Source organism: Sciurus carolinensis, chromosome 15 (assembly GCF_902686445.1).
Source record: "Sciurus carolinensis chromosome 15, mSciCar1.2, whole genome shotgun sequence".
Taxonomy (NCBI): domain Eukaryota; kingdom Metazoa; phylum Chordata; class Mammalia; order Rodentia; family Sciuridae; genus Sciurus; species Sciurus carolinensis.
This window is the reverse complement of record NC_062227.1, coordinates 65,201,204-65,226,533: the sequence shown is the minus strand read 5'-3', so window position 1 is coordinate 65,226,533 and position 25,330 is coordinate 65,201,204. Positions and strand designations below refer to the sequence as shown.

The 25,330-nt window shown below is 43.6% G+C and overlaps 1 protein-coding gene across 1 annotated transcript in view; it reads right to left on the bottom strand.

Annotated features, from left to right (window-relative positions):
• LOC124965394 (O-acyltransferase like protein-like) overlaps positions 1–23,152 on the bottom strand; it is a 53,093-nt gene extending 29,941 nt beyond the window's left edge. The window contains exons 1-5 of the mRNA XM_047526235.1: positions 23,005–23,152; positions 9,584–9,723; positions 7,974–8,052; positions 2,256–2,397; positions 492–718 (exon numbers count right to left, since the gene is read on the bottom strand). Coding sequence (XP_047382191.1) covers positions 492–718; positions 2,256–2,397; positions 7,974–8,052; positions 9,584–9,723; positions 23,005–23,152 — 736 coding nt within the window. The remainder of the gene's footprint in view (positions 1–491; positions 719–2,255; positions 2,398–7,973; positions 8,053–9,583; positions 9,724–23,004) is intronic.
• Between the last annotated feature and the right edge of the window lie 2,178 nt (positions 23,153–25,330).

Genomic DNA, 25,330 nt, shown 5'->3' with positions numbered 1-25,330 from the left:
GGTGGTGCCCTTGGCCTCCCACTAAAACTCGACACAGAGCCACCCTCTCAGGTCCAGCCCGCGCCACACCTGCCTCTGGCTCAGACACACTGATAGCTTGTGCTGCGCACTCACCCCTCCCCAGGCTTCCAGTTGTGTGTCAATCATTTACCTTGGTGATGGCAGAAGCGCCTCTGAGCCTGTGTGTGTCTGCGACTCTGAGAACAGACATTGTGATCATGGAGTTGTCCTAAGAGCGACCACAGCGCAACCCTGAGCTCTGTCCTGACCTAGCCTTTGATGAGCACAAAAACACACTGGATAATTGTACCCAAGAAATAAAGCGGCATTTTTGGTGACCTCGCCTTGCTTTGACACGCTGGTGGGAAACAAAGGCTGACTTGTGAGCAGCAGGGAGCCGGCCTCCTCGGTGACATTTAGAAACTGCTGGGCATTCACTAGAACCAGGAGTCACCTCTCTTGGGAGGTCCTAGGTTCATGAAAATGCCTACCTTTTCCTGGGCTTGCGGCTCCCGAGGGCGAGAGACGGGTGGGGCGTGCTGTCAGTCGGACCCCGCTTCTTGGCCCACTGCTCTCTGCCTCCCTCAAAGGCACACTCCCATAATGGGCCGAAGGCGTCCCCTGTGCTGGCCTTGTCCCAAGTCCAGGGTCCTGTCCCCTGGCGGCCACGCAGATGGTTCCAGCCAGAGGGAATGCCAGGCCCAGCAAGGTGAGGAAGCTGCAGGGAGAAGACACAAGGCCAGGCCTTACCTCACATGACACACAGGGACACGCAGAGGAACCACTGCGGAAATCAGAGCCACTGGATATTCATAACCAGTATTTAACAAATTTAGTAGTGGGAAATGACATCTAAAGATAAAAATAATTTAAAAATGACAAAGGAGAAAATTAATGAATTTCACTTAACTCCTTATTATCACTGGAAAAATTATCATACACAAACAAAAAGAAACCAAACTTGGAGGAAGATATTTGTAGCCATATGACTAAGGATTAATATCCTTTATAAATATAAGGAACTTTGAATATTAATTAAGAACCCAACTGAGGCCCTGAGGAAAGGGTGAACATTATAGTAGGCAATTTATAAGACGAAAATACAGTGGTGGATAAATTTAGGGAAAAAGAATCTTCCTTGCCAGTTTTTTAAAAATGTAATTTAAATCAATTTATTCAAAAAAAAAAATTTATTCACCTATCATATTGATGCCAGTTTTTTTTTTCTTTTTCTTTTCTTTTTTTTTTTTTTTTTGTTTTTTGGAAGGGGAGGTATCAGGGACACTGACCACTGAGGCAGCCCACTTTTTGTATTTTATTTAGAGACAGGGTCTCACTGAGTTGCTTAACACCTCGATTTTGCTGAGGTTGGCTTTGAACTCAGATCCTCCTGCCTCAGCCTCTCAAGCCACTGCGATTACAGGCGTGCTTGATGCCAGGTTTTATAAAGGTGGCTTTCAATGCTGGTGAGATGGGAATGAAGAAGATGTAGTCATTCCCACAGGGACACTATGAATGAATTGTTCAGGAAAACACGTCCAAATGAGTCAATTGTTATGACCTGGCAATTCTACATCTATCTGCTTTGTCCTTAGGAACAATTAAAAATGCAAACAAGAAGTAAAGGGCAAGATACTTATAGGAGAGGTACCACCTCCAGTCAAAGAAACTATCTTTGCCAAGGTCAAATGGCTGGCTCTGGAATGTCCTGGGACAGGAAATGTTTCTCAGTGGTCCCCTGAAGCCCAGCCGTGTTTGGGTCAGCCTTTCCTTGGAACACTTTCGCCTCTTCTTGCTGAAGGTTAAAGGTGATCTCCCTGCTCCTTAGCCCACTCAGGCCACGGTGACAAAGTGCCACAGACTGGGTGTCTTATGAACCACAGAACTTGATTTCTCCCAGTTCTGGAGGCTGGGAAGACCAAGATCAAGGATCCAGTAGATTCAGGGTCTGATGGGGCCGGCTCTCTAGTTCCTGGAACCTTTTAACTGAGCTCACATGGCAGAAGGGGAGCTCTCTGAGGATCCTTCATAAGGGCACTAATCCCACTCATAAGGGATTCCTCTCATGACCTAGTCCTCCCAGAGGCCCCACCTCCTAAAACCATCACATTGGGGTTAACACAGGAGTTTGGGGGACAAACATCCAGGCAAGGCCCATTGGTCAGACATGGTTCAATAAATGCAGTGGGTGAAGGGAAGTTGATAGAGGTCCCAATAAGACCACCCAGGCAGGTACCTCAGACGCCTGTACTCACAGACACAGGGCAGCAAATGTGTCCAGGGTGAACATTCCAGCAGCACATCTGGCCACACTCCCACCAGACAAAGAGGAAGAATTTGCTGTAAAGAGGGAGAGGGAAGGAGCCAAGAACGAAGTGTTTCTGAATCTCAAAATATCTACCAAGAGAGAAGAAGAGGCTGTTAATACTTGAGTTTACTATAATGCTCTGCACTTTCACAGGTACTTTCCTATTATTTTAAAATGAAAGTCTGACATTAGAGAGGGAAGATGGCCTTTATATACAGATCATCCATTTTCCTACATGGATCCAACCTCAGACCAAAAATACATTTTTTAAAATCCTATCTATAATGAGATCGTAGACTTTTCCTTCTCAAGATTCCCTAAACAATACAGCATTGTTTACACAGCATTCACATGAGGTGCTAGGCATTGTAAGTAAGCAAGAGATGATTCAAAGCATATAGGAAGTCCTGCGTGGGTTCTACGCAAGCTGTTTTATGTAAGAGACTTGGGCATCTGTGAGGGGGTATCCACTTCATGTGCTGTGGGAGGGGGCGGGGGGAACCAGGGCACGAGATGTTGAAAGCCGCAGAGCTCCGCGCTTGGCCCCGCTGGAAGTGGACCACAGGTCCTGAACACTCAGCCTGGTTTCCTGCCCACTGCACTGGCAATGAGAAGCCTAATAATGTGCCATTTCTGGTTCAGTTCTCTCTGTGAACAGGTTGCCACAAGAGAGATAAGCAAATGCAATACGAGATGGAAAAACACAAAAGGAAGCCTGATATCGGGCAGTGGGGACCATCCAAAATGGAAGCTGAGACGCATTGGCTTAGGACACAACTCATGAGTCTCTGGAAGAAATCGTAAAGATCTTACTTATATGACCAGTGCAGGCTCTCAAATGTTACTGAGTCTGCGAATCACCTGGAGAGCCTGCTAAGGGGTCACTCTGCCTCTCCTTCCTGAAGGCTTGTGATGCAAAGGTCCAAGAGAGACCCAAGAGTCTGCATTCCTGCAGGCTCTCTGGCAACACTTCCAAGCCTCAGCAAAGGGTGGGGACATGGTGGGTTTCACATGGCCAATGACAACACATGCTGCCATTTATTAAGTGACTACTAGATGTTAGGGATGTTTTGTTCATTATTTCTAATCTTTCAACAACCTTACAAGGGATTACTATATTCCTTATTTTACAGACAAGGAGAATCAGCTTCAGACAAATTCATAAAGTTGAGCATAGTGGTTAAGAACAAGGTTCTGCTGTGTACAGTGGTGTATACCTGGAACCCCAGCAACTCGGGAGACTGAGACAGGAGGTTGTAGCTTCAAGGACAACCTCAACAACTTGCTCAGATCCTGCCTCAAAATAAAACTTTAAAAGGGGCTGAGGATGTAGCTCAGTTGGTAGAGTGTCCTGGGTTCAAACCCAGGACTGGGGAAAAAAAGAAAGGTCCTAGGTCTACCTGTACTATGTGACCTTGGCCAAGTAATTGATCTCTCCTTGACTTAGGTCCCGGCTCCTGGTAAAATGGGGATGATAATCGGTACCTCCCTCCCAGTGTTGTTGTGAACTCACACCCCAGCTCTAAATTCTGCCACAGTCAATAAAACCGATCAGCCACCTATGCACATTCCTCCAGGCTCCAGGGCACTGGGACCCTTTACTAGAAACTTCATGGATCTGTTTCCCAGTGACTTCCCTTCCCACCCATCTCAACTCTTCCCTTGCACAAGGCAGCTCAAGTTCTCTCCATGAGGATCCCCGTCCCCCTGTCCACCACAGCTCCCTGCCCCTCCCCATTGCCCCTCAGGGTGACGCTCACCCCTAGCACTCAGTGTAGGATCAACAATTATTTCCTGATAGTGTCTCCTAATAGGTCAGGTCCACCTGTGTTCCTGGCTAACTTGTAGGTTTCCCACAGTGAGTACCACGGAGTTGATCTGGTACCCCTAGCGTACAGGTGCGACATCTCATAAGGCCAGATGTGAAATTGTTCAGGAAATACTTCCCGGATTCAACTAAGAACAGAAGATGATATTCTGTGAAGATGATATTAGATCCCCTTGAATCCTTTGCTGGAAAGACACTTCTTTCTTGCGGTGCTGGGGATTATAAAGTAGGGCCTTGTGCTTGCGAGGCAGGCACCCTATCAACTGAGCTTTCTCCCCAGCCCTTAGAAAGGCACTTCTATGGATAATTGAAGGACTTGCTGCAGCTCCAGTTTCTCAATCGGCGATGGGGTACCCATTCTTTGCAGTGCTGGTCGGCCTACTCATTCTAATCCCACCAGGTAAAGCAAGATGAAATTGGCTTCATAAGGTGCAGGAAAGAGGACAGTTTAAAGTGTATTTAAAGAACTCTCAAGCATCGATTCCAAGCAGCTCAGAACACAGTACATTTGGCCTCTGCAAAACAGGACAGTGTGATCATCCCAAAATGATTAAAAAAAAAAAAAAAAAAAAAATTCCAACCAGACTTCTAGTAAGCCCCTGAGAGTAGAAATCTGTAACCCTTTGGTGTTGCTTCTGGAATTTGCTGACTCAGTGCTAAACAGACCTCTTATGGTGTCCGCAGGACAGGGGAGTGGCTAGCCTCACACTTGCACTTCAGTGGGCTTTGTCCCATGTTTAAAAGCATTCTAAGTGCAGGACCCTGGGCTAAGGAGACTAGGAGTCACCAATACCCTGTTGTTCTTAAGGGAATGCAGATAATCGAGTTAGTCTAGCAAGTCCACGTTTGGTAGTGTTCTAGGTTGAATTATGTCTCTACAAAAAGGTCCAAGTCCAGGACGGGCACGGCGGCACACACCAGTAATCCCAGCAACTCTGGAGTCTCACACAGGAGGATCACAAGTTGAAGACCAGTTTTAGCAATTTAGCAAGGCCCTCAGTCACTTGGTGAGATTCTGTCTCAAAATAAAAAAGTTAAAAGGACTGGGGATGTGGCTCAGTGGTAAGTACCTCTGGGTTCAATCCCAGTACCAAAAAATAAAAATAAAATAAACCAAAAAGTTTCAAGACCTAATGCCTGGTCCCTGGGAATGTGACCTTATTTGGAAATAGGATCATCATAGATGTAATCAATCTAAAATGAGGTCAAAGAAGGTTAAATTAGACCCTGAATCCAGTATGACTGGTGTCCCTAAAAAGGGAAATTTGGGCACAGAGAGACACACAGGAAGAATCCCCACAAGACAACAGAGGTAGAGATTGGAATGATGTATCTACAAGCCAAGGAGTGCCCAGGATGGTTGGTGACCACCAGGAGCTAGCAGGAAGACAGGGGACAGATTCCCCTGGAGCTTCCAGAAAGCTCAGCAACAACTGGATTTCAGATTTCTAGTCTCTAGAACTGCAAGGGGATACATTTCTTTTACTCTAAGCCACCCAAATTTCCACACGCTGGTCTTGGGAGCCCTGAGAAAGGAATAGAGAAAGTGATAATAGGATTCCTGGGTCTGAATCTTTGGGAAATAGCCTACAGCTGTGACAGGTTGACATATGTGACTCCATGGAAATGTTATAGGCCAAGCTATATGGGCAATGACTAAACAGACTCCTTTTACCCTGAAGACTCCATGTCATGTAGGAAATGCTTCTCCCATGGGAACACCCGGCCTCTGTACCCACCAACAGTTGCTTAGCATAACATGTTTGGCAACACATAATGGCAATTCTTATACAATGTAAAATTGTTCTTTTTTTAGTTCCTATTTTTCTTGGACGATGTACCATGTCAGCAATGATTGTCTAGACGTTAGTAACCTTTCTTTAACTTGTACCCAACTAAGGTTGTTTTTTCCACTTTCCCCTTCTGCTTATGATTTTAGGTCTTGTGATGTTAGTTCGTAGTTCTGAATCACAGCAACAGTCACTTATGATTGATGTACTGACTTACGGTATAAAAACCCCTGAAACCCTATGGCCAGGGCTGTTCTCCCAATAGCTATTTTCAGACAGTCAGCTGGCCAGCTAATAAGACTCTCAAATCTGGACTTCTCAGTGGCGATCATTCTGTTAAGTTGCACCCCACGACACAGCTGGGTCACCCAATCATCACATTCAAGTTTGAGCTGAACTCTCCACAACCTGGTGCTGTATATTTTTATTCTCAGGAGTTCATAGCAAGTCTGTTGGGTAAAATTTTACAACATCTTATGACAACCACTAGGCAGGCTTTGTCCCAGCCTGTGACCACTGCTGTCCCTTCCACCTGCCCCGCATCTCTTCGCCCACGATACTGGATCATCCTCTCTTTTCCTTTCTCCTACAGTTGCTCCTCAGGCTGACATTGCTGAGCTGCTTGTCCCCACGCCTATAGAGGGCACATTGGCAGCTCCATCGAAAAGCTTCAAGGCATACCTGACAAATCCCTTCCAGATAGGGACCGTGGCCCTGGGCAGAGATGCTCTCTTTTCTACCCTTGCCTCTGGGCCAAAGCTGGACAAAGGCCTTAACCCCAAACACTAACTTCCACTAACACCCACTAATCCCCATGTCTGCTCTGCTCACCAAACCAGGGTGAGCAGGTCATCAAAGAGGACCTTCTCCTCCTTCTCACAGTGTGACTTTCTCAAAATATCTCTGTATTGATAGCAATTATTCCAAGTGTTTCATTTTATCCGAAAGGCCACTCTAGCTAGTAAGCTTAGCATTAGCCAGAAAAATTAAATCTCTTAAATAAGAAAGACTATTTACTCATTAGACATAGGGAGTCACTCATTCACTTGAAATGCTAATTTTGTAATACCTGCTAGTGCATCTTTATTTCTAGGATATTTATGGCTTATCCAATAAGAATTGAATTTGATTCATAACAAATTGGGGAGTTTTGGTTTGTTTTTCTTATGACTCTGGGGATCGAACCCAGGGCCTCAATGTGCTAGGCAAGAATTCTACCACTAAACTATACCTCCCAGCCCTTGTTTGTTTTTTAAAAAAAACCACATGAACCCAAAGCTGTAGGGACCATCATTAGTCAAAGACAAGTTAGGTTTATCAAAAACTAGCTGCGATATCAACACTTTAAAGGAGAACTCTAAATAACGTGTCCTGTTAGGTCTCTCTTTTAGATTACCAGAATCAATAGAAAAGGCCGAATGAAAAAAGAATTTAGGCTTTCAAGCTTTGGCTCAGAAAAATTTGAAACACTTAGAGGAAGTCAAAACAATTTCCGTAGGGACTCAACTTTATTCCTTCTCCATCGCTAAGGTTAGGGATGATGATAAGGCCACAGAAAGTTAGAGACAGGTGGACTTGAGAGCCCACGCCTCGCTGCTCAGAGGGAGACCCTGAAGCCTGTGGAGAGTAAGTGGTGCCCAGGATCACACAGCTGGGAGGTGACAACCAGGACCGAATGCTGGGCTGTTAACACGGATCCTCTGCAACGCCCTGGCCTCCCACTGAGCAGGTGCCAAAACCTGGGCCCGAGCGAGGGGGTGCACACTGTGGAACCTGAGGCCACCCACCTCCTTTCTTCGGACCTAACAAGCAGCTGTGGCGAAGCAAGATGGTTTAACTCCACGTTGTTATTACATAAAGGTTCAGCTCCTGTCTCCTCTTCCTGTCTTTCTCATTGCTTCCTGCCTTCTCCAGGGCATCCATTACTGCTGCTCCCAGCCCCCAACTCCATTCTCTCAGGCGAGTGGATTGATCTGAGTGGAAGTTTGGCTCACTCCTTGGGGATTTTCAAATTTGATGCTGAAATCATAGTTTCTTTTGTACCTACCCAGCCGAGACATCAGAGTCACATCCTCTTCAGCACAGGAATCGGGGACACATATGCCCACGCTATAATCCACTCCATCCTGGGAAACAAATGACACAAAGCTCTTTAATTTTAGTGTTCGCAGCATATATGCATGATCATTTCCAAGTAATGCTGCCACCACACCAACCATAAATACAGCAGATTGGAAGAAGGATAGAAGGGTGTTGAAAGGAAAAAGTTTTCTAACTTGAGACATGGATTTTCCATCAGAGTGGTTCCAGCAAAATGTCTACATCATCAGATGTACATATATTTAAGTTAAAATGTATCTCCAGATTTAATGGAGCTGATTGTTTAAGAAACAGCCACCAATTTTGGATAATCTGACCCAATGAATCTCTCCTGCAGATTAGAGTCATCAAGCGCTGATTCCCCTATCATTTTCAACACAGTTGGCAAGTTGCCATTTCAGGGTAGCAGGACACAAGAATCAAATAAAAATTTTCTTAATAAATCAACCCGATAATTAGAATGCCTGTCCCAATAAAGAAAAGACCAAATTATAAATAAATTCTGGGGTATTTCTTCTAAATACATAACTCACCTGATTATGTAGGCCTGACCTTTCACTGTGATATCAAAATCACTAATCTGCTTTGAAAATGACGTTTGTACACGCTGATTAAAGTCTCAAGCAATCATTATCCCAACCCTCAGCAAGACAAATGAGGCTGACCAATAATCTCCCTGTCTCTCTGGTTAACCATTGCAAGCATTTTACAGCATTAATATCTGAGAGCTTGCATTTTTGATTGTTATTTCAGAAAATTGTTTTTAGTCAACAAGTAATGTAATTTTCTTTTAGTCTTGTGTGACATGTATAAAGACTGTCCTGTGTTTAATAAAAGGTTGTGCTATTCCTAGGTCTTTTCCTGAGCTGTAAAAGATTAACATGCTTTGAAGACAGTGAGCCCACATCACTGGTCAACTGATTTAGTAATGTATTCATAAAGTCAAGACCCATCTGCTAGGATAACCTCAAATTGGTATTTAGAGCTCTGTTTCTGGGAAAAGGGTTATAGGTAATGGAAAATCTATGCTCCCTCTGGTATTCTAAAAATTGATGGGAAGTCAGGAGCTAGTGCTCAGAACTGTGTTCCAAGCTTCTTGGTTTGATCCACAGGGTGCCAAGCAGTGTTGTGACTCCTTGACAGTAAAGATGTCGAGGATGCACTTAGTGGGGAAAATAGTGAGAGCCCCAAGAACCCCCAAAACAGAAGACTGAGCTTAAAGAGAGAGTCCAACGAACCCAAAGAACATGTTAGCAAAGGTGCGGGCCAGGACTTGAACTTGGACTCCCTGTGAGGTCTTGCCCCACACAATGTGGTAGAAGGAATACCTCAAGGTCCCTGTGGTTTGGGGACAAGTGCCTCAAATAACGCCCCATACTCAGAAGAGGCTGAGCAAGCCTCCAGCAACTATTTCAATATTTAAAACCCTAGTGTTGACTCTTTGCAAAACACGGCAATAATTAATTTTTTGTTTTTAATTAATAAAACCAATCAGTAGAGTTGTTCAATATCATGATACTCATTGACCTTCGAGAGCAAGCTGTCCCCGACACTCACCTGCAGTACATAAGGCTTGCAGTACTGCCCTTGGAAGCTCCCTGCAGGGCCCCGGGCGGAGAGGCACTCACTGTATGATCCCAGCCTGTCCACGTTTCCGTTAAGAACGTTGCTCCCAAGCTTCCCCACAGAGTCAAACACTGAATTTCAAAGCAAAAGAAGTTTGCAAAATTAGCGTCCTTATGTCACTTTCAAATGAGTTTATAGGAACTTGGCTCCACCTTCCAAACCTATCAAACACTTATTTGACCAAAAAAAGGGGAGAGACAGATTTACTCAGATGCTGATCCCAGAGAGGCACTTTGAATACACGGCCTTGCTCATCACCAGGACAGAACTGTGAAGCACATTCTGGTGCCATGACATGACCTGTCAGCAGTTGCTGAGAAAGATGAAGTTTGACTTTTCTTTTTTTTTAAAAACATGCTGAGGAATGAAAAAATGTAACTATGATGTGGTGGCTTTTCTTTCTCTACTCACATACTCATGAGAAAGTACTCATGTCTTTAAAATAAATATATCTGAGTGTGGAACCTTATTTTGGAGAGAGCTAATTTTTTTTAACCTTACAGCCTAAGACAGGAGTGATCAAAGTGTGAGGTCAATGCCATTCTCAGCCTTTGTCTTTCAAAGGTCCTCTTTTGCAAAGGTCCTCTTTTGTTTGCTTGTATTTTTTTCTTTCATTTAAAAAATTTACTTCCTTTCATATTCTTCATATATTTCTTTCCCTTCCCCAAGTTCCCCCATGCTGTATGTTTGAAGTGTATTCTCTCATTTGTAGGTGTTCTTGTTTTGTGTATGTGTATTTGCCATTTATATGAACAGTTGTGTGTTTCCAATATCCTTCTATTTATACACATGTTGCTCAGTGCTTCATTTTTACTATTTTATGCACATCTAGCTCAGGGTTTCTAATTGATGTACAGTAATCCATGACTAAATTTGATTTAGCTATTCTTCAGGACACATAGATGGCCCCAACCTATGCAAACACATGGTGATCAATTCCTTGCACCTGTGCAGGCACTCACACACATACATGTATACACACACACACACACACACACACACACACACACACACCCTAGGTAACAGACAAATCGATTACACTGTGGGAGCAACAACTAACATGAGGCCGGAATGTGCCAGGCACAGCTTTGAGCACCTTCCCCTTGACCCTGGGAGATAACAAGAGAGGTAACCATTCTAATCCCCATTTTTAGATGTGGACACTGAGGGAAGTCAAGTTCCTCACCCAAGGTCATGTTACTAATAAGTGGTGGAGCACGTAGGAAAACTGAGGCCCAGAGATGACAGGTAATGTGCATGCCATGTAAACGTGCCACTTTGTGTTTGTTCTTTCTTCACTTTTTATTATTTTATTTCATGTTGTAAATATAAGTGCCAGTAAAAATCAGAGTTAGGTGTTCAAACTAACTAGTGAAGATTGGAGGTGGGTGTTTAATCCAGTTTAACCTGAACTCATAACCCTCTAAAATAGACAAAAAGGTTCTACTTTAACTTGTCAGTTTGGAAAATAACTTCTTGTATGTAACTAAAAATAATGAAAATATTCCTTAGAGTGAGCAGAGAGAAAAACCCAAATACAGCTCCTCAAAATCCCCAGCTCCTCTCACATGGCTGTTTCTCCTCATGACCATGGTTGAGTTCCTGAGGTTTCACCCATTTTGTCCCAGGGTCCCTTGTGTGGCACACCCATCAAAACCTAAACGCGGTATCAATATGTAATATAATTATATAAAATATAATATAATAACAAAAATATAATAAGATAATTATAACCTAATAATGGTAATGTATAAGTGCTACATTATGATTTCCAACCTATTATAATGTGTCTGTGTCAATTTTGTTGAAACATTCACAGACTTGAAAATGTGGGACTTAATGGATTTTAATTTAGATAACAGGTTGAGATAACAGTATTTTGTTTACATGTGTGCTTTTTTCAAAAAAAGGTTTGTGCTATTTTGAAAACCTCCTGGCCAAAATTGGGCAAAAAATCCTTTTGACCATTTGTAGCCAGCAGTCATCTTTTAAGCTAAAATTGAAACCATGTCCCTCCCCTCTTTTATTTGTTATTCTTATTTTTTGCTTTTGTGTATGTGTGTTTTGTGTACCAGGGATTGTGCCCAGGGACACTTAACCACTGAGCCACATCCTCGGCCCTTTTTTTTTTTTTTTTTTTTTTAATTTTCAGACAGGGTGTTTTAGTCAGTTTTTTTGCTGCTCTGACTGAAAAACCTGACCAGAACAATTGTAAAGGAGGAAAAGTTTACTTAGGGGCTCAGGGTTTCAGAGGTCTGAGTCCATAGACAGCAGAATCGATTCCTTGGAGCTCAGGGTGAGGCTGAACATCATGGTAGAAGAGTGTGGGAAAAGGAAGCAGCTCACACAATGATTAGAAAGCAGAGAGAGAGAGAGAGAGAGAGAGACTCCACTCTCCAGATACAAAATATATGCCCCATAGCCATGCCCCCAATAAACCACTTCCTCCAGCCATACCCAAACGACCTCCAGCTACCACTCAGTTAATCCCATCAGGGATCAGTTCACTGATTAGGTTAAAACTATGACCCAATCATTTCTCCTCCAAACCTTGTTGCATTGTCTCACACGTGAGTTTTTGGGGGACACCTCACCTCACCTCACACACACATAACACAGGGTCTAGCTAAATTGTTTAAGGCCTCGCTAAACTGCTGAGACAGGCCTCGAACGTGTGATCCTCCTGCCTTGGCCTCCTGAATTGCTGGAATTACAGACGTGAACCACCACATCCAGTTCCTCCCCTCTTCTAAACTCTTCAAGTCACCATAAGACCAGGTAAAGAGAAAACATATTTACCACATTTATAACAGCATTCAGAAACATACAGAACCTTATAAATAAGTTCTTTAAAAAAAAAAAAAAAAAGACGCATGCCTGTTATCCCAATGACTCAGGAGGCTGAGGCAGGAGGATTGCAAATTCAAGGCCAGCCTTAGCAATTTAGCGAGACCCCCATCTCAAAATAACATATAAAAAGGGCTGGGGCGGTAGCTCAGTGGCAAGTGCCCCTCAGTTCAATTTCCTGCACCAAAAATTAATTAATTAAAATAAAATAAAAAGTCAAAGAAAGTGCTAGGCGCAATGATGCACACCTGCAATCCCAGCAACTCGAGAGGCTAAGGAAGAGGACTGCAAGTTCAAGACCAACCTCAGCAACTTAGTGAGCCCCTAAGAACTTAGCAAGACCCTGTCTCAAAATAAAATACTTTAAAAAAGGGCTGGGATGTGGCTCAGTGATTAAGCATCCCTGGGTTAAATGCCTGGTACAAAAAAAAAAAGTCAAAGAAACTGATTAAAATTCCATAAAATGTAAAAATAGGAGACTCTTACAGAAGGAAATCCAACCAACCAATAATAGTAGAAAGCCATTCAGTCCCACCAGTAAACCACAATTGCACATCATTCTTCTTTGTCTGTTTGGTTAAAATTTAGGCTGACATGGTTATGTCTTGTAAGAACAGGAAGGGCTGGTCCACTCCATTTGACCTCCTAGCAGCCATTCTCCCACCTAACAGTAACTGGGTTTTCTTCTGGAGAATTATGGTTCCCCCACTGTGCACGATCTTGAAAAAAAAAAATCACATGTCCTCTCGTCAAAAAAGTTGAAGGGGTCCCTGAAGCCTGCTCCTGTCCTGCCCGCCCCTCACCCCTTCATGGTGACATGAGGTCGACTGTTTGCCAAGATTTGGAAGGAGTGAGACAAGGACCAAGTCAAATGTGGCCTCCGTCCACCCACCAGTGCCCTGCTGAGAGGCTGTGGAGTGGACACTGCCATTGAGACTGGTCCTGCGTGGTCCAAAGGCCAGGCTTTGTCCTTCCTCCCCATCTCATGAGCTGCCCCAGAGCCTGCCAATAGCTGCTCTTTATGTTGAACTTTACCAGAGTTGGTGTCTGGAGTTTAACCCAAGATTCCTCCCTAACTGATATGCCTAGTGACCAGAAGTTCAATGCCTTAGAATCTGCCCAGGGAAACACACGTGAGCACACATTGCAAGATACTTGGGATGGCAATGCTTATAATAGCCATAAAAATAGCATACAGAACAATTGGGTGAACCATATGAAAGCACCATTTTATAGGATAAAACTAGTTTAATGTTAAGAGTTTCAAATAGTTCTATCTCTCAGGAAATAGTTCAATGAACAATAGGATTTTCGTGTTTCAGAATACCATGCAAAAACAAAAAAAGTAGATAAACATTATTACCTGGGAGAAAATAAAGTTCAAGAACACCTGTAATCCTGGCTACTCAGAAGGCTGAGGCAGGAGGATCACAAGTGTGAGGCCAGCCTCAGCAACTTAGTGAGGCTCTAAGCAACTTGGCAAGACCCTGTTTTAAAATTTAAAAAAATAGGGCTGGGGAGATAGCTCAACTGGTAAAGTGCTTGCCTCGCAAGGACAAGGCCCTGAGTTCCATCCCCAGTACCGCAAAAAAAATAATAATAATAATAAATAAAAAAAAATTTAAAAATAAAAATAAAAGGTTGGTATGCAGCTCAGTGATAGAGCACCTCTGGGTTCAATTCCCAGTACAGGAAAAGAAAAAAAAAAAAAAAAAAAAAGACAAACTATAAATACACTAAACAACACATTTTCCTATTAGATGTATACACACAAAAAAGCAAGAAGAGGGTCCTTGGAAGTTCTAGAAAAACACACCATTGATAACACTTCCTTATCCAGGAAGGGGTCTGATACTTGAAAGAATTTTAAAAAACCTTGAGCTTTGTATTGTTCAAATTTCTTTAAGGCGTGGATAGATTCATGTATTACTTATAGTAATAAAATATAAATGCAGTGTTAAATCAGGGTGCTTTTTAACTTCTTCAATTGCTCCCCGTTGTCTGGAGCAGGGCTTGGTCAAGCTCACCCCCGTTTGCCAGTGAGGCTTTGTGGGCACACGGCCACCGCCATTTGTTTGCATATCGGCAGGGCTGCATTCGCAGGGAACCAAATGGCAGCTTGAGTAGTTGCCCCAGGGCTGTCTGGCCCACAGAACTGGAAATATTTACTCTTTGGTCCTTTAGAGAAAAACTTTAAGCTTCTTATTTAAGGCTGTGATTCTCACTCCTGGAACTTTTTTTTTTTTTTTTTTTTTTTTTTTTTTAATACTAATGCCCAGGTTCCAGCCTTGCTCAGGATGACTAGTCAAGTGCGGCTCGGGCATGGATTGCTTTTCAGTTCCCCAGGTGATTCCCAAGAGCAGCCAGGTCTGACTACTCCGACCTCTAGGATGAACTCCAGATTCCCAAGACACGCACTTCCTCCGCTCCATCGTCAGGACACAGCAGGCTGGCACTTGTCTCTCTGCCTGGTTTGTCCCTCCTTCTCCTCTGCTGGCAAATGGTGAATCATCCTTTCTCCGGTCTCGCCCAGGAAACGGTCCAGACTCTTGCTCAATGCATCACAACTGTAAAGTATGTCATTGTGTACCTGTCCCCATGAAGGCAGGGTCACACCATGTCTTAGTTCATGTACATCTCAGAGAAGGAGCCCAGCGAACACTTGCTGAATTGAATTAAACTTTGACAGAGTTGGTTCAAATGCCACAAATTCAACTAGGTACACTTGTATTCCCAGCCTTTCTGGAGGCTGAGGCAGGAGTATCACAAGTTCAAGACCAGCCTAGGCAATGGAGCCAGGTCCTGTCCCAAAATAAAATTGTAAAAGGCTGGGGATGTAGTTCAGTGGTATAGCACTTGTTTACCATGTGAGAGGCCCTGGGTTCCATTCCCAGTACTGCCAAAAAAAAAAAAAAAAAAAAAAAAAAAAAAAGGAAAAGGAAAAGGAAAAACCAAATATCCAGCTTCACAAAGGTATTTTGGTCTTCACTGTCCCATAATAAAAACAAACAATCATGAGATCATGAGATGCATTTATTATAAACAGACTAACCATTTTCAAGTACCTTCTCCATCACTGATGGGATATCCCACACTCTCCAACCTAGAGTTTAAGGGTCTGGAACTGTAATATTTGAGGGGACAGAAACACGAGAGGTGTCAACACTGAGTCCATGTACCCCTTGGGTAAACGCTCAGGGGCACTTGCAGAGGGTACCCAACTCTTCATTGGAGAACGTTAAATTCTAGCTTCCCTTCCCCTGGGCATTTTGCGTTGCAAACTGGTCGCATTTGTGGTTGTCCTGCTAAGTTTGTTTTGTGTGCTATACAAAATTTCAAATTTCATTTACCTCCTTTCTGATTATGAACTCGAATGGACAAGCTGCCCTTTTCCAGCCTCATCCCTAATTAGTTTCTATCAAGAACCTAAAGAGATACCAGGGCATGGCTGCCATCTAAATCTAAATCATCGTGCTTGTCAGGGGAGGGGAGAATAGAATAAACTAATGACTAACCACACCTGCTACTTCAAATCACATGGTAGTTATTCCAGATTTTCATTTTCAAAAGATTAAAAACAACTTGTTTCAATTCTGCAGGCCTAATTGGCAGACAAATCTTTCTTATAAGGTGGCAATGATATGTGGATATTAAAACAGGCAGCCAATTAATTTCTGGATTTGAATGAAAGAAAGACAGACTTTGGTCAACTGACTAGAATTTTAAAATGTGATGGGGGTGGGTGGGTGGCTTAGTGGTAGAGCGCTTGGCTAGCGTGCACATGCTCTTGGGTTTCATCCCCTGCACCCCAAATAATAAGTCAATAAAATGTGATGCTTTACACGATGAAGTTAAAGGCAACAGAAGCTTCTGTAATGCTAGGCCAGAAACAAATCCTGAAAGAAATAATCACCTTCAGCATGAACAGCAAATATTTATTAAGCACCTGCCAGATTTTGATTGGGTACAATGGAGATTTTTAAAACTAGAGTTGGCTAGTGGTTGCCCTATGGTTGATGATACAGGGCACACACATAAAATGCTGACCATCCTGTGCCGGGGATCTCCTTGCTATCAACTTCATGTCCAACTCCCAAGTCGGGCTCTTTGCAAGTACTCCCTGGCTGTTCCCTTTGTATCTGGTCAATGATTAATCTTAGACTTGCAGACAAGAACAGCATGTATTTTCAGTCCTGTGGCTACTATAACAAATGACCACACACCTAATGGCTTAAAACAATAAAAAATTTATTTTCTCACGGATCTAGAGACCAGAAGTCTAAAATCTCTATCACTGTGACAAAATCGAGGTGTTAACAGGGCTGCTCTCCTTCTGTAGGCTCAAAGGGAGAATGTGTTCATTGCTTCTTTCAACTTCTGGTGACCGCCAGCCTCCCTTGGCTTGCAGTCACGTCAGTCTCTGCCTCAGTGGCCACATCACCTTTGTGATGTGTGTATGTATGTCATATCTCCTTCTGCGTCCCCCTCTTCGAATACATACAGCTGCAGAGAGGGCCCAACTGAACAATCTAGAATAATCTCCCCATTTTAAGATCCTTAAGCTAAGTATATTTACAAAGACCCTGTTTTCAAATTTTTCAAGTAAAATTTGTAGGTTTCCCAAATCAGGATGTAGACAGCTTTGGGGAGAGGGCACATTGCCACCTACCACAGCCAGGATATCTGATAGCCAGCAAACCCGGAATTCCCATGGAGCCCTCCCTGTTACCCTCCCGCTAACGGACTCTCTTGATTTCTGCATCTTCTCTGTTCCAGACTCTGGAACCAGCAGAGGGACTGGCACCGAGTAGAACACCCTCCAGGTTGCAGGCTGGGTGGGAAAGAGGCGACATCCAAAGGCTGAGAAAACATCCTCTTCTGATGATGGAGAACAACGGCTGGGGCTGGTGACCGGTGTCCGCTTACCAACCACCACCCCGGACAGATAGCAACTGAGGGCCACGGCTCCCAGGAGGGAGGACGAAGCACACAGATGAGACAGGAAATAGTCGCTCCAGGAGATCAACTATGAAGCCCAAGGAAGTCAGCGACTGGCACAGGAAGCGAGACATCCTGGACACAGGGACTCCATAAAGGAACCAGGGACAAAAAGGGTTAAGAAAATCTGAGAGCAAAAGTAGCCACTTGGGGTAGATTTCAAGGATGTTATGAGATGAGAGCAAACAGGAAATGAACAGCCCTGCAGGCTGCTAGGGAACCAGTAGAATCCCCTCCCACACATCACTCTGTCCAGTGGAATAAAGTACCGGAAAATGCAGAAGTCACGTGACGCCCAGGGGCCACAGTGCAGAGCAGAGTTATGATTCCATGTGGGTACTTCTGAAAAGCCTCTGCTACAGGCAATGTCAGGAATGGGCAGCCGTGATTCCATAAACAGCTTCCCATAGGTCAGCTGCATCTCAGGGAGAATGAGGCCCAGGCCCTACCCAAGATGAATTGGCTTGTTTTATTCCAGCCCAGATGATAAACACATGCTTTTAATTCCAGAGAGTGGATTTGACAGGCCATAGTGATCTGTATGCATTTCTGAATTCATTTTCTAGAGCTGACGTAACAGATCTCCACAGACTGTGGCTGACAACAATAGGAACTGATTCTCTTAGGTTGTGGAGACTAGAAGCCTGAAATCACAGGGTGGCAGGCTTGGCTCCTTCTGGAATCCATCCTGTCCTCTCTCCTCACTCCTGCTGGTTGCCAGCAGTCCCTGGCATTCCTTTGCTTCCAGATGCAGCACTACGCCTCCGTTGCTACCGGGCAGTCTCCCTGTGTGCGAATGTGGCCAAATCGTCCTCTTTTCAGGATGCCAAGCATTGGATTGGGGCCCACCCTCACCTAGTATTACCTCATCTTGACTGCCTGCAAAGACCCCACTTCCAAGTAATATCACATCCACAGAAAGCAGAGAGTTAAGGTGTCACCATATCTTTTTGGTGACACAATTCGGCCCTCAACACTTTCCAAGTGGGTGGTTTTATAAATTATACTGACATAAAGGACGTGTGGCATGCTATTAGTTTGCTAGCATTGCCATAACAAAATGCTGCAGACTGGGTGCCTTAAAAAACAAGAATTCATTGTCTCATAGTTCTGCAACCTGTTGTGTCCAAGATCCGCCTGTTGGCAGAGATGGCCTCCTCCAAGGTCTCTCTCCCAGCTGCCAGATGGCTGCCTTCATGCTGAATCCTAAGCTGCCTGTCCTAATCCCTCCTTTCTATAAGGGAGCCTGTCACTGGATGGAGACTCTCTCTAGCAATCTCAAGGTAGCCTCATCTCTTTAAGCAGCTGATCTCCACATACAGTCAAGAGTTGACTTCCCGAGGTTAGGATTTCAACACGATTCAACCCTTAATGCACACAAGTGACACATAAGAGGAACATCTACAATGTTCCTTATATTATTCCACATATAGCCAACTGATCCCCACAGAATCCTTCATTGACTCCACCCCCCGCTCCACAAACTCTTGCATCCATAGCCAATCCTTGATTTTAGTTGACCACCAAAGATCCTGACATGAATATTGGTTGGTATTTCTGTTCATCTTAATGAGTAATATGAATGTGAAAAAAGAAAACGATATGTCAAAACTGCACACGTAGTCGGTAGAGTGCTTGCCTTGTAAGCACAAGGCCCTGGGTTCGATCCCCAGCACCCCCCTCCCCCCCAAAAAAAAAAAAACAAAAAAACTGCACACGTTTGTCTAAGACATGCTGAACTAGATGACAGTGTTGAAGAATATTGCCTCACCTTTCTGTGGTCGATGAGGGTAGGGCTGCATGCTCTACACATCTTTAAATCAATCTGCATTCCTAACCATACCTCCATCAATTTCTTAAGTAGAGACAATCAATGAAACAAGAAAGTAAGCCCCAACTTTTAGCAATTACTGACCCCTGTGGTGAAGATCTCCCTCCATGACTGATAGTACTTCCCAACGCAATGTCCTGACTCGGAGACAGAAGGCCGTGAGCAATAGTATAGCAGTAATTCTCACCATTCAGACACGAGCAATGTAAGCAGCTTAAGAGCACCGGTGACAGAGAGCTGGGGCTGTGACCCAGCGGCACAACACTTGCCCGGCATGGTGAGGCCCTTGGTTCCATCCCCAGTCACACACACACGAACAGATAATAATAAAGTGTAGTGATAAACCAAATAGTGATGGATGTTTAGCCCTTATTACTTTTGTTCTGCACAATTTAATTGTAAATATACATGATTTAACCCTTAAAAATAACTGTTCAGGGGCTGGGGAGATAGCTAGTTGGTAGAGTGCTTGCCTTGCAAGCACAAGGCCCTGGGTTCGATCCCCAGCACCGCAAATATATATATATATATATATAAAACTGTTCAACAACTAGTTTGACCAGTTAGCAATTGACTCTGGCAAGGTAACAAGATAAGCTGTTACATACTGCTGAACCTAAGAGCTGAAATTTTTAAAAAGCTGCTGTAGATTTCCAGAATGAGGGACACGCAGCCTGGTCATTTCACAGGTGAGCAAATTATTGGGCTTGGGTGAAGTCATAGCTGGCTATGCCTAGGGGACTGACAGCTTAGCACAACGCACAGGATCTGAGGGTTCCACCTCAGGTCCCTAAAGCTTGATTCACTTACAAGTACAGTGGGGAAAGGGACCAAGTACCTTGGAAATGTTCTAGAGGTCAGATAGAGAAAAGGAAGAAGGAAGAAAGGCAGGTCAGCAAGGCAGGACATCCCAGAGAGGGCACAGCCCCCCACATGGGAAGAGGTGAATGTCAAGAAAGAGGCAGCTGACGCCACACTGGTCAAAGAGAAAGACAGCTGAGAAGTCCATCAGGAGGCAGGATGCCAGGATTCTTTTAGGACGCAGTTTCTGTATGTGATAAAACATTATGTGGATTATGGAGTTTAAAACAACAAAACCAGAACTGACGGGACCAGATCATTCACTTGAGAGCGCAACAGTAAACAGAGATATTAAATACGACCCCAAGATGTGGCAAAATCAATGCACACAAGAGTATTTGGTGCATTTTTTTCCCATTAAGATGGTAAACCTGGGTCTGCTAAAAAGCAAATGGAGACGCATAGTGGAAAGGAAGACATGGAGCCTCGTTTTAGAGATGGCAGAGGAGCCAGACCATCCTACCTGCTCAGACTGAGTCTCTAGACATCGGTCCTTCTCCTGCTCTAGACCAGCCTCGACTCCAGTCCTTCTGCAAGACCAAACCTCCCTGCATGTATGCCAAGGGTCTTCTATCCACCCTACCCCTCAGCACCCACCCATTACCAGAGCCTGCACGGCCTACACCAGTTACCATCTCTGCACCCCTGGGGATGGTGTTTTAAAATACAGTTATGTGGGGCTGGGCTGTGGCTCAGTGGTAGAGCACTTGCCTATCATGTGTGAGGCCCTGGATTCGAGTTTCAGCACTACATATTACAAATAAATAAATAAAGGTTCATCGACGGCTAAACATATGTATAAACATTTTTTTAAATGTTATTATGCAATATTTAATACATTTAAAAGTCATAAAAAAACACAGACAACTCTCTTCTCATTACTTACCTTAAAACAAAACTTGATCACTCATTTGAAATCTAAATCTAAATCTCTACTCTTACGCCCCCTCCAACCTGCCTCAGGACTGAATTTGGAAGTTCTCAGGTTTTCCTTGACATTTGTACTAACACATTCAGCAGCACAGAGCCTTCATTTGCACTAGTTTAAACTTATATACTGTATATAATCTTCTGCAACTTTTTTTTTCCTTCTTGGTGTTATTTCTGCATATTAGTGTGTTGATACATACACCTCTCATCCCTTTTTGCTGCTGGATCTTTTGTTTTTGATTATTTCAGGCAATGATCAAAAGTAGACTCTGAATCGGGTGCTCGAGAATCTGACGATCGTGCGCTGTGATAACGTAGGCTCAAGGCCTATCTGTGCCACTTGCTTCAAGTCAGATCATTTACACCTCTGTGACTTGGTTTCCTCATTGATAAGTAAATGCTAGTAATTCTCTCCACCTCCTTAAGGGGGTTTTTTGGGACTCAAAAGGACAACTGCACAGGGCTCAGATGGGGACCTGCCCCGTCCAACTGCTCACTAGACTCTGCCATCCACATGCCTATCAGGAAAACCATGCTGAGAACCAAGGTCAGAAACACACACTGTGCTCAAAAATCTCAGGCAAAATGTCAGAGCAAGGATGCCAAGTGTTTTCTGGTACATTAGAATGAAAACCAGTTAAAACAACTACAGATAGAAGTATTCATCTATTAGCATAAATTAACAGTCACCTGTGCCATGCCACTTAGGTTTATCATTCAATCATTCAATTCTTTCTCAACCACTTATCTTGGGCAATTTTTTTTAACTTAAAAAAAAAAAAAAGGTTTTCAGTTTTCAGGCTCCCACAGATGGAACATGGTCGGTGCATGACTAGAGTAACTTGTGACTGTGACTAATGATGACAATATGTGCCGCCACCTCATCACCAGAAATCTGAGCCAGCCACCGCACCTTCTGGGTTCTCTTGGCTGGCTTATTTGGCCAGTGTTTGTCACAATGTTCCCTATCAATATCACCAAGTGTTGTAGCAAAACATGATCAATTCCAAAATGAGACTTGAAGAATGGCTACTGGACTTAATTGGGCTTATATTTTATCACCATTTCATTAGATACCAGGACATCTGATCACTGTAGAATAGCAACTGCTTCAAATCATGTCTGACTTTAAATTACCCTACATTTGATCACAATGCTTTCTCTTATGATATATATTATGCTACTAAGTGGCTTTCAATACAAAATAAAGTAGTCATGAATTCTCCAGGGAAATGAAATTGCTATGTTGGTTTATCTGGCTCTGGAAAGAGGGAGTTTTTATGTTTTTCTTTGTTAGCGGTTTTCATCAGCCACAGGGAATCATGATCCTGGAGCAGTTACCCCACTGAAAATGAATCCCATTTCCTGACCCTTTAGCTGCAAGAACAACTTTGGCAAACACAAACAACAAATTGTAGCCACTTGAAGTCCACACATATCACATGCAAAGAGTCAGAGCATCTTCCAACACGCTCATTAGAATCCAGCAGCAAGCGCATACATAATGGACAAGAACATTTTCCCTAAATAACAAAGCAACTCATTATCTACAGCAGACTAAACGTCTAGAAAAAGAAATAAACCAAGCTATGCCATGGGACAGTAAAATGTTATCAACTTCAATATTAGTAATCAGTTTAGAAACAATTCTCTTCTTATTTGAGGTTGATCCTCACGAGACTTCTGACCAGACAGGCAATAGAGCTTTCTGCAATGAAGTCTCCTCCCTTTTTGATTCCTGGTGCAATTTGTAAGCTAAGCCTCTCTTCGCTTCCCTATTTGGTCCTGTGTTTTTAATTTTCACAAGTTTGTTTAGCATCCTTCTATCACAAACCTCAGACTGCCCTGTATCCACCTTCCCAATGGGCCAGGGAAGTCTACTTACTTCTCAGAGCGTATTCTTTGGGCTTCACTGAATTCAAATCAGAAAGGAATTCATTGGTATCTTGCATGCACTTGGGAGAAATGTTTCTTGCAGGAAAAACAAAAGATAATTGAAAAGAGAGCAGGCAAAACAGTGAAGTTGAAGCCATTTTTATCTCTCAAGCTATCAGGATAAACCTCCCTTCTTAGACAAAGGTCCTTATATTTAGGAAGCACTTGTCTATAACGTGTTGGGGGTAAATGTGACATTGCTTGCTCCTTAACAAGCAGAGAGACAAGCCCTGTCTTTTCAGCCACCTGCAAAGCAACAGAGATGAACAAACCATGGAAACCAATTTATATACAACTTGTTATTGTTGAGTAAAATAGCTGCTAAGCATGTTGGCACCGCCGACCACCTGGCTTCCTTTAGTTATGCAGATTAACCTTTCCAGCTAACATGGATAAGGCTTGATTTTCTCCAGTTAGATGCTATGGTATATGTCTCTGGGTTTAAAAATATCCCAATGACGTTAAGTGGCAATATTTGGGTTTTGCCCAGGAACGATGATTAAATCCAACCAATGACATGTTTGGACAAATGATAAGGGCTTTTCTGTGATCAGGATAGATCATGCATCTGTTGATGGCTCTGCTGGACTTTAAAAGTGGTGTCAGCCTTGGAGTGACGCACTCCCCCACAGGAAGGAGAAGCCATAGCAGTGGGGCAGATGGACACACGTCCATGCAAGCGGATTTAGAGCACACATCCTGGAGAGGAAGTGATGCTGACAAAAGACAGGGGTACCTGTGCTCACCGGCATCAAGGGAACATAGAGAGGGCCAACTGGAATTCTCATGGTGTAAATATTGTTCCAGAAAGGCTTTCTTTAAATAGCATTAGATTTCCATTTAAAAGGTGCTGCAATGTCTGGGAATCTTGTTTACATGCTGAAATACATCTGCCCAGGGGTGTTTGTGACTCGGGGTTTCAGAGCATCTTCCAGCCTCCTGCTGGCCTGTGGGTTTCAGAGCATCTTCCAGTCTCCCAAGCCACTGCCTCCCTTCTCGAATGCGCCTTACTCTCTCCTCAGTGTGCCCTTCTGTGTCCCTCCTCATCTGGAGCCTTACTGTCCACTCCCACCTACTTACCTACTTGCTGGGGGGAACAGACCCTGAGAACAGCCGATGCTCTGTGCTGCCCGGCTGCGCTGAGTGCTCCTTTCACATACTCACATGAAAGGTATCTTCCTACTCCAGCCTCCTTCTCTTCCACAGATTGGAAGCTCTGGGAGGGCAGGCACCATCCTCCTTTAACCTTCTCGGACTTTACTCACAGGCTATTTACACCGTGATAAGGAGTCAAACCTGTCACTACCCATCTGTCCTCTGCAATTGGGCTGTCTCAATGACCTCATCTGGGAAATGAGGATAATCATAGTCTAGACCTCTCAGAACTGTGAGATTTAAATAATATTTTTAAAGTACTAAAAGAGTATTTGACCCATTGAATACTCAAGAAATATTAGCTGTAGTTTTTATATTCTAAATGTCCACTACACACCTGGCAGGTGACAGTATGTATTTACATTAGACGTCTAGAAAAGGCACACACAAGGGGGCCTGGCAGACTCTAACCTGTCATAGATCCTTGATGAACAGCAACTATTGCAACAATGTGTTATTTTTTGTTATCAGGCTAAATTTAAAACAAACATTCAGGCACCACAGGCTGGAATTGTTAAGGCACTATTGAGTGAATAGTTTTCTGAAAAAAAACAGATTAGATTCAAGTTATAAAGGCAACACTTTCAAAACAATAGAAAAGAACTTTCTAGTCATCAAAATAATAATCCAGTCGTGGTGGCAAATGCTTGTAGTCCCAGATCCTTAGGAGGCTGAGGCAGCCGAATCTCCTGGGCCCACTAATTCTAGACCAGCCTGGGCAACATAGTGAGACCCTGTCTCAAATAAATAAACAAAAGCCTTGAAGATGAACTGGGTTCTTTCAAGTGGAGCAGAGGGTTCCAACCTTGGAGGGTCTCCGCTACTGGGTGAACACTGGACCAGGGTGTTAGAGAAGAGAGTCAAGAATTAAATGATCCTTGTGGAAGGGAGGTCTCCCCTTACTGAAATTCTGTGTTCCCTTCAGGAGTATCTCCTGCTGTTGGTGCATCTGTTGGAAGATGTTGTCAAAGTAAAGTAGAGATCAACATGTCAAAAAGCAAGATAGCATCCAGCCCAGAACTGTACCCAAAACAGCAACTTGTGTTGAATAGGGAACCTAGAGAGAAGGGGGAGGGGAGGGAATGAGATGCTGGAAATGAGATGGAGCATCTGTCACAGTG